The sequence below is a fragment of the Salvelinus sp. IW2-2015 genome, linkage group LG3 (assembly GCF_002910315.2).
Source record: "Salvelinus sp. IW2-2015 linkage group LG3, ASM291031v2, whole genome shotgun sequence".
Taxonomy (NCBI): Eukaryota; Metazoa; Chordata; class Actinopteri; order Salmoniformes; family Salmonidae; genus Salvelinus; species Salvelinus sp. IW2-2015.
Window position 1 is genome coordinate 31,006,291 of NC_036840.1, and position 13,931 is coordinate 31,020,221.

The 13,931-nt window shown below is 44.3% G+C and overlaps 1 protein-coding gene across 2 annotated transcripts; it reads left to right on the forward strand.

The window, feature by feature from the left end:
* Positions 1 to 4,466: 4,466 nt before the first annotated feature.
* LOC111954489 (uncharacterized protein C4orf54 homolog) lies at positions 4,467 to 13,911 on the forward strand. Of its 2 annotated transcripts, XM_023974269.2 has the most exons (2): positions 4,467 to 9,533; positions 10,923 to 13,911. In XM_023974269.2, exons 1-2 carry the CDS (start codon positions 4,699 to 4,701, stop codon positions 10,933 to 10,935), a joined length of 4,848 nt encoding a protein of 1,615 aa, XP_023830037.1. In that variant the 5' UTR covers positions 4,467 to 4,698; the 3' UTR covers positions 10,936 to 13,911. The 2 variants fall into 2 exon arrangements, with proteins under 2 accessions (XP_023830037.1, XP_070292015.1); XM_070435914.1 differs by lacking the exon at positions 10,923 to 13,911 and having other exon boundaries at positions 4,467 to 9,537.
* Positions 13,912 to 13,931: the final 20 nt, after the last annotated feature.

Below are 13,931 nucleotides of genomic sequence, written 5' to 3' on the forward strand. Positions count from 1 at the left end.
GCTTTAACTAAATCCATTGGGGTGAATTCAGTACTGTGCTGAATACCTTGAGGAAGTAGGTAATTGCTGTAATAATCACCTTGGAAATGTCTATAGTGACGTTGTACACAGTGAATACGCATTGTACAGTGAATATACAGTGTTTGCATGTGGTGGACATACACGTTATGGGTTTTGTGTAAGAAAAATTGCAAAGTAATAGATCATACCAAATCACTGATCCAGTCTGCAGTGTGTGCATTGGTAAGGGATTGGGCATGTGCAGCCAGGTCACCCGTGATACAAGTCAATATTAGACGTCCATCCATGTCTGAGGACGTTGGGAGATGACGTGGAAACCGGCCACTAGGGCAACAGTGAGCTCTGTTACCTTCAAGTAGGTTTTGGTAAGCATCTGCCTCTGATTCCAAAGGTCGCAAGTTCAAATCTAGCGATTAAAAGTTGTTTTTTAGATTTTTGTTTTAAGCCTATCCCAAACCTTAACCCTTACCTTAGTCATTCGGAGTAAATGCCTAACCTTAAGATTTCTGAGTTAATGCCTAAACTTAACCCTAACCTTAAAAATTCTGAGTTCATGCCTTCACTTAACCTTAAACACTTTGAAATTTGACGTCTGCAACAGCTTTGAAATTTGACATTTGAGAAACATGGATGAACGTCTAATTCTGACGTGAGACTGTGAGAGCTAGTTGGTGTGTGAGTGTGTGTATTCTTGTTAACCACCCGCAGAGGACTTGGAACCATTTACGATTAATGGCCGACATGATTTAACACCTGCTGTTTTGATACGGGCACCAAAAGTAACTGTATCTACTCCTCAAGACTTGCACAGACCAGACCAACTGTCTAAAATAGCCCTCTAAATGTACCCTGTTTCAGTGGGAGAAGGAAGGTTTAGCCTTGGTCACAGCATGGAATGGTGTTTTTAAATGCAAGGGGTCCTCATAGATACACAGTGAGGTCTTGGTACTAGACAAACAGGCAAACAAGTGACAGATATACAGAATGACAGATAGGCAGACAGACAGAAATATACAGACGGATGAAACCATTTGGATTATGCAATGGGGGCCCGGAGTTATTCGGATGCAAGTGGCCCTGACATAACTGAGGCTCAGCCCACTTTTGTTCTCTTCCCTGGGGGTCGGGTACCTCTCTGGTTACCTAGGCTGCGCTTAGACAGGCAGCCCAATTCTGATGATTTTCCATTAATTGGTCTTTTGACCAATCACATCAGATTTTTTTCACGACTGATCTGATTGGTCAAAAGACCAACTAGTGAAAAAAACATCAGAATTGGGCTGTCTGTGTCCACACAACCATAGATACCTTTTCTACATGACACATGACACTGTTGGCAGGCTGTGGAGCCATTGCAATTTTACAACATGGGCCTCCTTGTTGGATGCCTATCCTGACTCCTCAATGGTAAATTTGCTCCTTCTTCCCTTAAGGTTATCACTGGTCAAACAGAATTGGAAAAAGAAGTGCATGTTTGCATTAAATCTATTATCCGGTTATGGGATGTAACAAAAGATGGCTTGTAACAGAACGTGAGTCATGGCGAGTCAGATCAGTGAGATTTGTGTCGTGCTGAGTACAGGATCTTAATTTGAGCCAGTTTGCTACAGCAGAAAAGTAATCCTGCAGCAACAATAAATGTGAATTATTATGTGGATTATAATGGACATTTTTTGTAGGGGTTGATACATTTTATGTAAGGACAAATCAAGTCTGAAATTTGAAAGTGGGAAATTACAAACTTTAGAAGCCTTTTTAAACCTTCGACACACTACAAATTTGCATTTCTTGCTGTGGAAGGAAATTCTCATCAACAAAATACTGATCAAATTAAGATCCTACATCTGCAGGGCGGCGGGCTGGTCGTGATATGACCAGTGCTGTAAGTCTTGGCAGGGGTGTGTCTCTCCAGTATGAGTCTTGGCAGGGGATGTGCCTCTCCGGTATGAGTCTGCAGATGTTGAATCTCAGAATGGAGTGTTGATAATGTCTGGTCGTCAACACTGTCTGTCACAGGGTGCACACACACACACACACACACACACACACACACACACACACACCACAACACAGCCATTCACACGACACAAGGGCACTATTCAATCTAAACCGGTCTCCGGGTCAAAAAGTGAAAAATGGTGCTCTTCCACATCAGGATACAGTACACAATACAGTATATCACTTTCTACCATGTGGTAACATGTGATCAAACTATTTATGAAGCAGACCTACACACTACACACAGTGCTCCAGGGTGAAGTTTCCCCTAGGTACAGATCTAGGATCAGCTTCCCCTCCTCCAATCCTAACCTTAAACACATGGGGGAAATGCAAAACTGATCCAAGATCAGCTTCTAGTGGCGACTTCACCCTACTCCCCATCATGCACTTTTATGAGACACTGATAACAGATCATCAGATTGATATGAACAAGAGAAACACATCAGTGTTTAGCGAGGCCAGGTGATACCATGGCCTGTTTGCACAATTAGGAGCCCTGTGCCTATTTGCCCTGTGAGCAGCTGCTCACTAACAGCCCATAGCTCATACCTAGAGCCCTATAGAGCCATTACCAAACACATGAATCACCTTGAGAAATTGCATTTAGCGATATTGGTGTATAATCGATAACACTTGACTTAATCCTAAAGGACACTGTCATAATACTGTCAAGTCATAAACTCAGGGTGACTTACATATATGACTGTCATACATAAATAACTGCTTGTATCACTTACGTATATTTCTGTGTATGTGCACCAGCTCTCATGACTGTTGATGTCCACATGTCATTATTATGAGTATTAAGATAAAGTCTTTATCATCAATACATTTGCTACTATCTTTAATTTCCCTAGCTGAAAGAAAAGTTATTCTTGGCACCTTTTAAAAGTTTTATTTATGACTTGGTCAACATGACATAAAGTTTCGAGCAGGAAATATTTGCACCAAACAAGTGTCAATCAAATGTAGTCTAATTCTGAAATAGAAAGTAACCCTACAATAAAAAAATTCAGCATGTGATGCATAGTGTCACGCCCTTACCTTAGAGAGCCTTTTTATGTCTCTATTTGGTTTGGTCAGGGTGTGATTTGGGGTGGGCATTCTATGTTTTTGTTTTCTATGATTTTGTATTTCTATGTTTTGGCAGGGTATGGTTCTAAATCAGGGACAGCTGTCTATCGTTGTCTCTGATTGGGAACCATACTTAGGTGGCCCTTTTCTCTCCTTTCTTTGTGGGAAGTTAACTTTGTTTCTGGCTCATAGCCCTTAAGCTTCACAGGTTGTTTTGTATTGTTTTTGTCGGCGTCATCCTAAATAAAAGGAATATGTATGCTCACCACGCTGCGCTTTGGTCTACTTCTTACGACGGCCGTGACATATAGGGAATTCTCTTCGATTCAGAGTGAGATACGGTATGCATAACAGTTAATATTGCGAGCTTATTTGCATGTGATTTGACGGAGGCGGTCCTAAGGAGCTGTCTACTACCATGGTTGTGCTAAAACAATTCTGAAAAGATGACTTTGAAGCAGAACACAGCAAAAATAGTTGTGTTATTATGAAAATCAGTACCTTAAAATTCTATCTAACCCTAATTTGATGCATTATGAGTCATACTCCATATCAAGAGACATTTGTGTCTATGTATAACTTTACAAAATACGTTTAGAAATGTGCTTTAATGAAAAATAAGATTGAGTGTTACATTTCATGATTTAATACATTGCCTGGAATGACTGTCATTAGCCTACGCAATGCGATTATTTATCATCACAAATCACTAGGCCTATTCATTGACACTGGAAGTAGAGAATAAATAAATTGAGTAGGTTATTGAGATGCAACCGTGCGTAATCACCATCGCCTGTGTGTACTGCAAAATATTACTGTCTTATTGTGGCATGTGCCTACAAGCAACGCTCACAACATGACTATCCTATTCCCAGTGACACGCATCTCAATTATCATGTGGCTTAAACCACTGTGCGTGAAAGTGTGCTAATACACAGACACTTTTACAAGCATTTACATTAAGCTCAAAATAACTCCCATCACTTGTGGACGAGGCAGCTGATGATTTGTTTGCTGGGTGGAATGTATGTGGAGACAGCCTCCCTTGTCTGTCGTGTGAAACAACACGCCGCACATAACAACCGACGTTTAAAATAGCCTTTTTATAATTTCGTCACCATTTTTTATGTTTGTGTTCTAGCATGTATTTTAAGAAGGGCAGCAACGGGTCCGTCTCCACACAGAATACCACCTCTGTTCAACTCCCGTTCAGGCTTGGAGTTGGAGCAAATTATAGTAGTAGCAGTTATAGTAGTAGTTACCATTATAGTAGGCCTAGCTTAATGCGTTAATTTTGTTCACGCCTGTGAAAGCGCACACCGGTTCGTAAATAGCTCGTCATTTTTAGATGCTTTGCTTACAATGGCTATTAGTTAGAATATCTGGAGTACCGGCGTGTCCAATGGCCTCCGAAGTGACAGTCCCGAGCGCAGCTGTCGGCCAGAGGCTGGCGCACAGCAATGCCTCCACTAGGAGCCTGTGGTTGGTTCTCTGGACATCAGGGAGTGACATAGGAAATCCTGGGGACTTCTATCTCTATTGTTTATTTTCTATCCCATTCTATCCCATAAAATTGCCAGCATACAAGGTGTGCGTAATGCAATGGAAACAATGGACGCGTCCGAGAAGAATCTAACTCACCCAAAGGACACCGACGTGTTAGAAACGCGCATACCCGATAGCAAGGATACCACTGGGACGCAAGATGAATCGAAGTACGTTGAACTGAACGATTTACTTGATTTGGATACAGACGGCACGAAAACTGTCAACGTTTCTGTCACCAGTGAAGGAAGCCAAATGGCGATTGACGCGGGCAACTGGGAGTCGAGCGCAGAAGAAGAAACTCCTGGATACGGAGACATGGCGAGTAAGATGACTGATCATATCAACAGTGACACATTTAAGGAGGTTATTGTCGCAAAGGAGTGTGCCAAGGGCTATCTATCCGGGTTTCTTGGAACTGCCTGCTGCTCCAAGGTTCCTATTCTGAATGAAAACATTATGGCCAGCACCGAATCACAACAAGACGTTGGTAATGGAGCGAACACCCGAGATTTTACCCCAAAAGAGGACGCAGAAAATACACCTGTTGATGAACAAAATGACAATGAAGATTTACAATACACTGACATGTTAAGCGAGCAAAGTGAATCGGACGATGACGTAAGCTTGGTGCTGTCCGGTGATTGTGATGATTGCGCGCCTTGCAGTGGGAAGGATGAGTCTCATTACATAACCACGCACGAGATCCAGCTCTCCGAGCTTTCAGATCACGATGTCGACTATGATATCGAGCAGGGGTGGGATGATAACCAGGTCTACTCTTTTGTCGATTATGCTGCTTTTGACGGTGATGGAACGACGGCAGGGAGAGAGGAGAGGGTGAAAAACAATCAGGACCTGGCTAATAGAGGAGCAGCAGTCAGCACTAAGATGGAAAGTGATCTCGGTGACGGGGACAAGTGCGCCATCTCAGAGAAAGGTCTGTCAAAGAACCAAAAGAATGTTGCAGGGCAGATCCAGCTGTCAATCAAAACGACTTCCCGAGTTATAAATAAGCCTAGCAACGTCCAAGAAAGTCCAAATAATCTTTATCGTGCCAAGCACGCCGCAGACATGAGTCGCTATGTTTTTAGAGGAGCTGGGGATGCAAATACGGAGAAATTCTGTGACAGTGCTAAGTGTTTTATTGCCTCCCCCGGACGCTTGCACTTTGGTGGCAAATTAAAAGGGAAAGATGTTAACGACTATTCCAGCGGAGCATCCAGCGCCTTCAGTGATCTTGACGACGCCGATAAGGAAGTGCGCAACTTGACTGCCAGAGCGTTCAAGAGTTTAGCATACCCTTATTTCGATGCCATCAATTTCAGCACCTCCAGCGAGTCCTCCGCCTCCGAGCTGGGGGTGAAAAGGTGGTCAACTTTTGTTGACCTTAAATATGGCAACATGAACATGTATCAGAGACGGGGACCGAATAAAGGGTCTAATAAAAGTTCTACGTCATCCTCTGAAATTGCTAAGAATAAAGACAATAAAGGATATAAGGGTTTGGTATTGGCTAATACTAAACCGCACCCGAACAAGCTCTTTGCTTTGAATGGTGCCCTTTCTGGTCACTATAACCCATCTTCCGCAGCAAGGAAATGTGAGTTTACGGGGGAATTTGGGCAGGGGCACAGTGGGATTATTACGCTCACAGAAACATTAAATGTTTGTTGTAATGTCACATCCGGGATGTCTGGGAGTGAAAGGCGCTCAAAATGTGCAAAAAACGCAACAGGATCACGTTCCACAGATGACGTTACCAACACATTGCCAAGCGGCCAGGGGAGTGAGAACAGGAAGCAACCATGTAATGTAGGGGAAGCCATGGAAGACACACACAAGAAAGCAATATTAGCCTCGAGCCTTCTTAAAAATGTAATTTCTAAGAAAATGCAGTTTGAGCAGGAGCGTAAAATGGAGAGGGGGGAGATAAGCAAGCCCTATCACGCGCCATCTCCCTTTCTCAAACAAGAGCCCGAAATTACGCACAGGGAGAGGACTACACCAAAGGAGTCTAAGGATTTTCAAAGGCAGAACTCGAAATACTCAGAGGCGAGCTCTGACCTAGCTATTGTTTGTGTGGATGAATTAGGAGATTTAGTGGACACCAGCTCATGCGATGCCAAAGACGACTGTCGGAGACAAGACAGTTTAATTATTGCATCAGAAACTAATTTTGAGTCGACAAATGAAGTAGGAATCGATACTAAAATAGGAGCATTCGAAGCGTCCAAAAGCACGCTGCTACGAAGTCAAAATAGCGCATTCAGATCCTGGAGGGACGGTGAGCTAGAGCTTCAAAGGGAACATAAAAACGATAAAACTCCAGAGGAGAAACCGTCTTCGTCCACCGACAACCAGGGGGAAACGGACTTGTACACCGATCCAGGCAACAGTAAGCTTACCAAAATGACACATTTGCTTGTGCCAAATATCCAACTGCTACTATCCAATGAGATAGAAGTTTCAAAACCCCTGCCGACTATGAATTATTTAACCCGCGCGCCCGCGGATCAAGGAGAGGAAGGTGTGAAGTTGCGCACCAACAACACCCTATACGTCGCCGATCCTAGAAGAATTGTAACATCTAAATCTCCGGAAATTAAAATCAGTTTACGGAGTGTAAAAGAAAACAAAGGCGACCCGTTCAACGTTGCAAAGCTGGTGCCTCCCAACATAGGCTGTAACTCAGTGAAACTGATAAAGCCAGGAGACGAGTCCAAGTGCCAAGCGCTCGCTAAGGCATTGAAGGGCGAGTCCTCCGAAAAAGTGCCACACTTCACGGTCAGAGACATACGAGACCACAGGGCCGAGCTGCAAACACATATACACAAAGTCAGAGATGTGCGTAAATTGGTTAAAAGTTCTTATCACTTTGTGTCTTTGGATAATAACGCTACCGCCGGCGACTTTCACTCAGATCAGAAACTTTCCAAAAAGGGATCTTATAGAAACTCTTCGTCGCTTTCCCCCATCAAAATAAAGTATCAGTCTGTGAATACCAATAGCAATGTGAATGGGAAGCAATCTGTAAATCAAACAGAGAATTCTAAATTTCAGCTCAACGAGGATTCATTTGAAGTTTTCAGGTCATCACCCCACCAAGCGGCGGCCAAAAGCGGCATCCGACGACCGTCAGGGAGAGTGCCATTAGGCAATACAAAACAACTGAAAGGTGATTCGTCCGAAGGCCCCATTGGACTTCTAATTGAAACCAGCACAGCTTCTATAAGACAGGAGAAAACACCGGACATCATTGACAAGACAAAACCTGAGTCTAAATTGTCCAACCTGGCTGCCTTCGAGAAATTACAGGATGCAGTCAAAACCATGGAGCAGTTGTATGTTTTTGATAGAAATGAGTGGAAGAGGAAATCCGAGCCACCCTCTATATTATCAGACAATCATGCGCTCTCTCTCATATCCAGCAAGGAGGATGGGTCAGAGAAGGACGGAGTGAATGTGGCCAATGCCATGGTGGCCATGCCAACATTTAACATGGACAAGCTCATCTGGAGAGACTCGTACCCAAACTCTGACAAAATCCCACCTGCGATGACCACCTCGCCCAGCTGCAAAACGACACCACCCAAGCGAAAGGAGAAAGAGCCCCCGGAGACGTTTTACATTCCCATCAGCCGGGATGTGCCCAAATCCCTGGCTCAGCCAGGTGGAACACCAGCGGGTACCAAGACTGTGTTTAATGTCAGCTCCAAGGCTTCAGGAAACCCCACCACGAGTAACAATATCAAGGCACCATCACAGCTACACCATTTATCACAATCACCTTACTGCAAAGGCTTCAGCCCAGTGTCTAATAAACTTCCAGCAGCTGAGGAACGTGGAGGAGAGAGAGAGAGAGAGAGAGAGGGGGCAAGGGAGAGGGCGAGAGAGAGGGAAAGGGCCAACAGTATGGAGGCAGACAGGCCAGTCCAGTTCAGCAGTGCCTCTGCCGAGCACGAAAACTGCCTCACTATCCCCGTCAAGTCTCACGACACCATCGCCAAGCAAGCCGCCGTGTCTGCCGGCGGTGGCTATGAGAATACAGCCATTTATACCTTCGCCACCACGGGCGCCAAGATCCAGACCCAGACGGCCAGCCCACCTGGTCATGGTGGCGCCCGGAAGCAGGAAGAGACCCGACAGTCCCCACAGAAACGCTCCACCATCGTCATGGATACGAGAGCCCAGGACACGTTAACCGCCACGATCTACCACATGCCCATGGGTCAAAGCATGGCGTCTGCCCAACTTCAGATGTACTGCTTCTCCCCGACCATGGCCCCACAAGCCGTGCCCCACACTCAGAGAAAGATGCTCTTTGACCCCAGCACAGGGAACTACTACCTGGTGGACACCCCTGTCCAGCCGGCCACCTGCCGCCTCTTCGACCCCGAGACGGGACAGTACGTGGAAGTGCCCATCTCCCAGCAGCCCATGCCCCCCGTGCCCATGTCCATGCCCCAAATGCCGCCCGTGCCCATTTCCATGCCCATCTCGCCCTTAGCCCTGAGCCCCAGATCCTACGGCCCCACCTACACGATCTACCCAGGTTTCATGCCCGCCATTCCCGGCATGCCCCCCCTGATCCCCACAAGGATGCGGTCGCAGCTCTCCATGCCGTCGGAGCAGGAAGACTCCGGAGACAAAGGCGGTTCCTCCCAGCCAGACTACATGGAGAGTCCCTACTACATGGCCATGGGGTCTGGAAAGTCTCCCCAGGCTGGAGGCTCCAGTATGGGCCAGGTCCAGCAGCAGGGACGGCCAGGGGTCCAGGGGTTCTCCAATGGGAAGCAGCCGGTGATCAGCATCACCTCCCAGCAGGGGTCCTGCATCATCGCCCCGCCTTCCTTCGATGGGACCACCATGGGCTTTGTGGTGGAGCATAGGTAAACGGCAGAACGTGTCACATGATACATAAGTGATTTTATTTGAGTAGGCTATCGTAAACTGTACCATGTTGTGCATGTGATTTTTAGGTTTTATTTGCTTCCCACAAAACTATTGATAGACCATAAAGGGAATAGATGTCATTGAACTGTTAAGCCAATAGTGTAGGCATGCCCCAGATAGATATGGAAGTGAACGTCAGTAGCATAATTGATAGCATAATTGATAGCATAATTTACATATACATATACAGTATGACAGTATAATTGACCATATATAACTTTCACACCACTGTATGTGTCCCTACACTATTGTGTAGTGAATCCATATTGTTATTGGATATTGTCCCAGGTTACTTTTTGTGTCAGGTCTCAGGCTATTTTAAGAGAGGGTTGACGGGTGTTCGGAGTTGAGGAACACTGTTTTCCCACATCTCCTAGTATACAGTACTAGCTATTTACAGAAATAAAATGAAGGATGATATAAATTAATGAAGACCTGAGTTGGGCCAGGGTGGCATTGGTTGATGTTTGTTTGGGAAGGGGTACGAGGTATGGCAAGGCCAGTATAGCAAGGGGGGGTGGGGGAGGGAATGAAAGGTTGGGGCAATGCAAGGCATTTATTGTGCTGATACAGGGGAGGCCAGCTGCTGCTGGAAATCAAGTCCCTTGGCTGTGGCAGTGCCGAGCTGCAACGGGGCCACCTTTTTATAGTATACAGTCACATAGAAGGGAGAGGGTGAGAAGGGAACCAGCACCTCCGGCACTAAGCCATTACATAAACAATTCATGGGGACATACCAGCGGGGAAGCAAGCACAGAAGACAGTTAGATTGGGACTTCCCCTACCCAACTAAAAAGTTATATACCAAGTATATTCACCTTGGTTACGGTTATTGACCCGCACATTGACTCAGTACCGGGACCCCCGTATAAAGCCTTGTTATTGTTATTTCATTGTGTTACTTTTTTAACTTTGGTTTATTTAGTAAATATTTTCTTAACTCAATTTTCTTAAAACTGCATTGTTGGTTGAGGGCTTGTAAGTATGCATTTCACGGTAAGGTCTACACCTGTTGTATTTGGTGCATGTGACAAATACAATTTGATTTGATTGATAAAACAAGGAGTATCAATGTTATTTGCAGAACATGTTTGTGTTGTAATTTCTGTGGTTCATTGTTTTTTTGGGAAGGATATTTCCATGCATACCGCATTCTTTTGTAGCAGTGAATAAGCATGAATGCGACATGTATGGCTTATTGACTGTTTTATGAATTCCTGTAGGTACCCTTAAAGGTGTTACTGTTTTTTTATGTAGGAAACATGACAAATTTACGGTTTGCTAATCCTAATCTCCCATTACATTCTGTTCTGTGTCCCACACAGGAGTGACTTTTGATGTTTCCTGATGTGTTCTGGATCGTCCAGTGCCACTAATCCTATCGTCTGGACTTTATAGTTCATACATCCATCACGGTCATCACAGTCATCATGGTTATTAGTCATCTCAACAGACATAGAATTGTTATTGCCTCACCCTTCTCTGAAGTAGGTTAACATCCCCTTCTTCTTATCGTAACACCTCTGTGTTAAATTTGGGAGCTTGGTTGACATTTTTAATTGTTAAAAAATATCCACTGGTTAAAGGGATAATTCCGGAGTTTGGCAATGAGGCCCTTTATTTACTTCACCAGAATCAGATGAAGTCATAGATACCATTGTTATGTCTCTGTGTCCAGTATGAAGGAAGTTAGAGGTAGTTTCGCGAACTAATGCTAACTAGCGTTAGCACAATGACTGGAAGTCTATGGGTATCATCCTCTAACTTTCTTCATACTGGATACAAATCCCAAGGTATCCCTTTAATAAAAGCATTTTTTTTTACCTAGCGCTGTATATTTTGATTTTGATTTATATGATTTTGTGTACTTTGTGATTTCATAGTGCAATACTCATGCAATGCAGTCTAACCACAATTGTACTGACAAGCATTCATGATAATCAATTTAACCTGGACATTGAATTAATAATAGTAATCATAAAAAAAACATGTATTTTCACGAGAGAAGCATAATTATCAAACCATGCACCATTGGTCATTAAGAAGATTTGCCTTTCAAATCCATTTGTTTGGGATCGTCAGCATTTGTGTGGGATCCCCACCATCTTTATTCTAGCCCAGCATTAACACTTCTGAGTAAACTAATCAAGGGTTGAGTTATTTTAGGTTTTCTGTGGAAAAATTAGCACTCCCTGAGGGGTCCCTAGGAATGGATTGGGCAACATGTTGTAGACATTTTAACATTTTAGTAATTTAGCAGACACTCTTATCCAGAGCGATTTACATTAGTGAGTGCATACATTTTCTTCGTACTGGTCCCCTGTGGAGCCCTGGAGTTGCAAGTGCCATGCTCAACCAACTGAGTCACGCAGGACCATTAGCTTTTTCTCCTTCTCCACAGTTGAGGTCTATGTTCTCTAAATGTATGACTTCCGGGATGGTGTAGGTTGTCCCATTTAGTTATTTAGCAAGTGCATGAGTGCATGAGAGCACACTTGGACAGCACACTTGAACTCAGTCTTCAGAGTGCAAGGTAGGAGAATAGGACAGGGCTTATGTATCTTTTTGTGTCTTTCTTGACCTTGATCGGAACCTGAACTTGGCTCCCTCCCTTCTCTCTGTCACGGTGCCACCTGCTGTTTGCTATCTCGCTGTTGGTGATTTTAGTACAGGATGATCTTATGATATATATTTTTTTAACCTTTAGCCTACAATTTCTGCTGCCCCACGGAAATGTAATTAACAATGCAAAAATCCCCATCAAAATCCGTCTATTTAAGCTAGAGATATCTGTTTTTTGCATGGGCTGCGTCTCAATCCACCACATCCGCCGATATGGCACTTCCGCATCTGCGGTGAAAGGTGGCAGAGCTAGAGCAGTGTTTGTCAGACCATGAGACATCCCGAAAATAGGTCTTCTAACGGAAACATCGGTAGCGTCCAAACAGTTTGGCCTACAAACTAAGATGAGACTCTCACGAACACAATGGTGTTCTCCGTTTTGCTGTGCGGCCCCCACAAGCATCACAGGACTCGTCTGAAGTCGGGACGCCTCTTCTGACAACTTCTGGGTTTAGCATCCAAACAGTTTGGTCTATACACTCTAGGACCCTCACAAGACTCTTCTGACAACTTCTGGGTTTAACATCCAAACAGTTTGGTCTATACACTCTAGGACCCTCACAAGACTCTTCTGAAGGTCCCCAGTACCAGTTAAACAATGAATGGAAATATTTATGGAGATAGTTAATTGCCTAAAATTAGGGGATATTTTACCCCCTTTTTCAATCTTGTCACATCGCTACAACTCCCCAACCCTGTCGGGAGGCGAAGGTTCACCAATGTGTCAGAGGAAACACAGTTCAACTAATGATCAGGGTCAGCCTGCAGGATCCCGGCCTGCCACAAGGAGTCGCTAGAGCGCGATGAGCCAAGTAAAGCCCCCCTGGCCAAACCCTCCCCTAACTCGGATGACACTGGGCCAATTGTGCACCGCCCTATGGGACTCCTGATCACAGCCGGTTGTGATACAGCCCAGGATCGAACCCGGGTCTGTAGTGATGCCTCTAGCACTGCGATGCAGTGCCTTAGACCGCTGCACCACTCAGGAGGCCCGCTATAATTTTTCTATTAAAAATGAATGAGCCATTGTCTTGAATACAAATTGTGCAATATCTGGTTTGGTTTACTATACAGTACTTATACTGAAATGAGTATGTTGTTGTCTGTTTATTCTGAGTATGTTTATTACTGAAATGTCATTAAGTGTTGAGAATTTTGCCCTGTCACATTTAAGTGCTCTTAATATACAGTAGGTAAGAGGTGAATGTTTAGACATTTCATAAGAACACAAGGTATGCAGTGAGGAAAGTATTATCCATTTTTATTGTTTTTATAGTAACAGGGACAGAGCAATCTCACATTTATGAACTGAAGTGTGTTTTGGAAATATTTTCTTTCCAGACCCCTATACAGTATATGCAAGCATATTACTGTTCTATATTGATGTGTATAGCAAACCTGTTATGCTGGTGAATGAGGACCCAAAAGCGACGTAATAGAAACAGAGTCTTTATTCCAGTATCAAACAAACAATGATTCTCCTGGATATATCAAAGGTAAATCCAAAACAGGAAACTGAAATCCTCTCGTCAGTAGAGAGGAACGACTGGAGACGCGACCACAGACTGCAGGTCGCTTCAGGAAGGCACAGGCCGTAGCTGACATAGACACCTGCTCACACGCAGCATCTGAAGAAGGCAAAAACACGACAGGGCGAAACAAGGACACAGGACAGCAAACATCAAACAAGAATCCGACAAGGACAGAAGCGG

Excerpts from the sequence above, each read along its gene's own strand:
- LOC111954489 (XM_023974269.2), top strand. The coding sequence starts at position 4,699 with ATGGAAACAATGGACGCGTCCGAGAAGAATCTAACTCACCCAAAGGAC.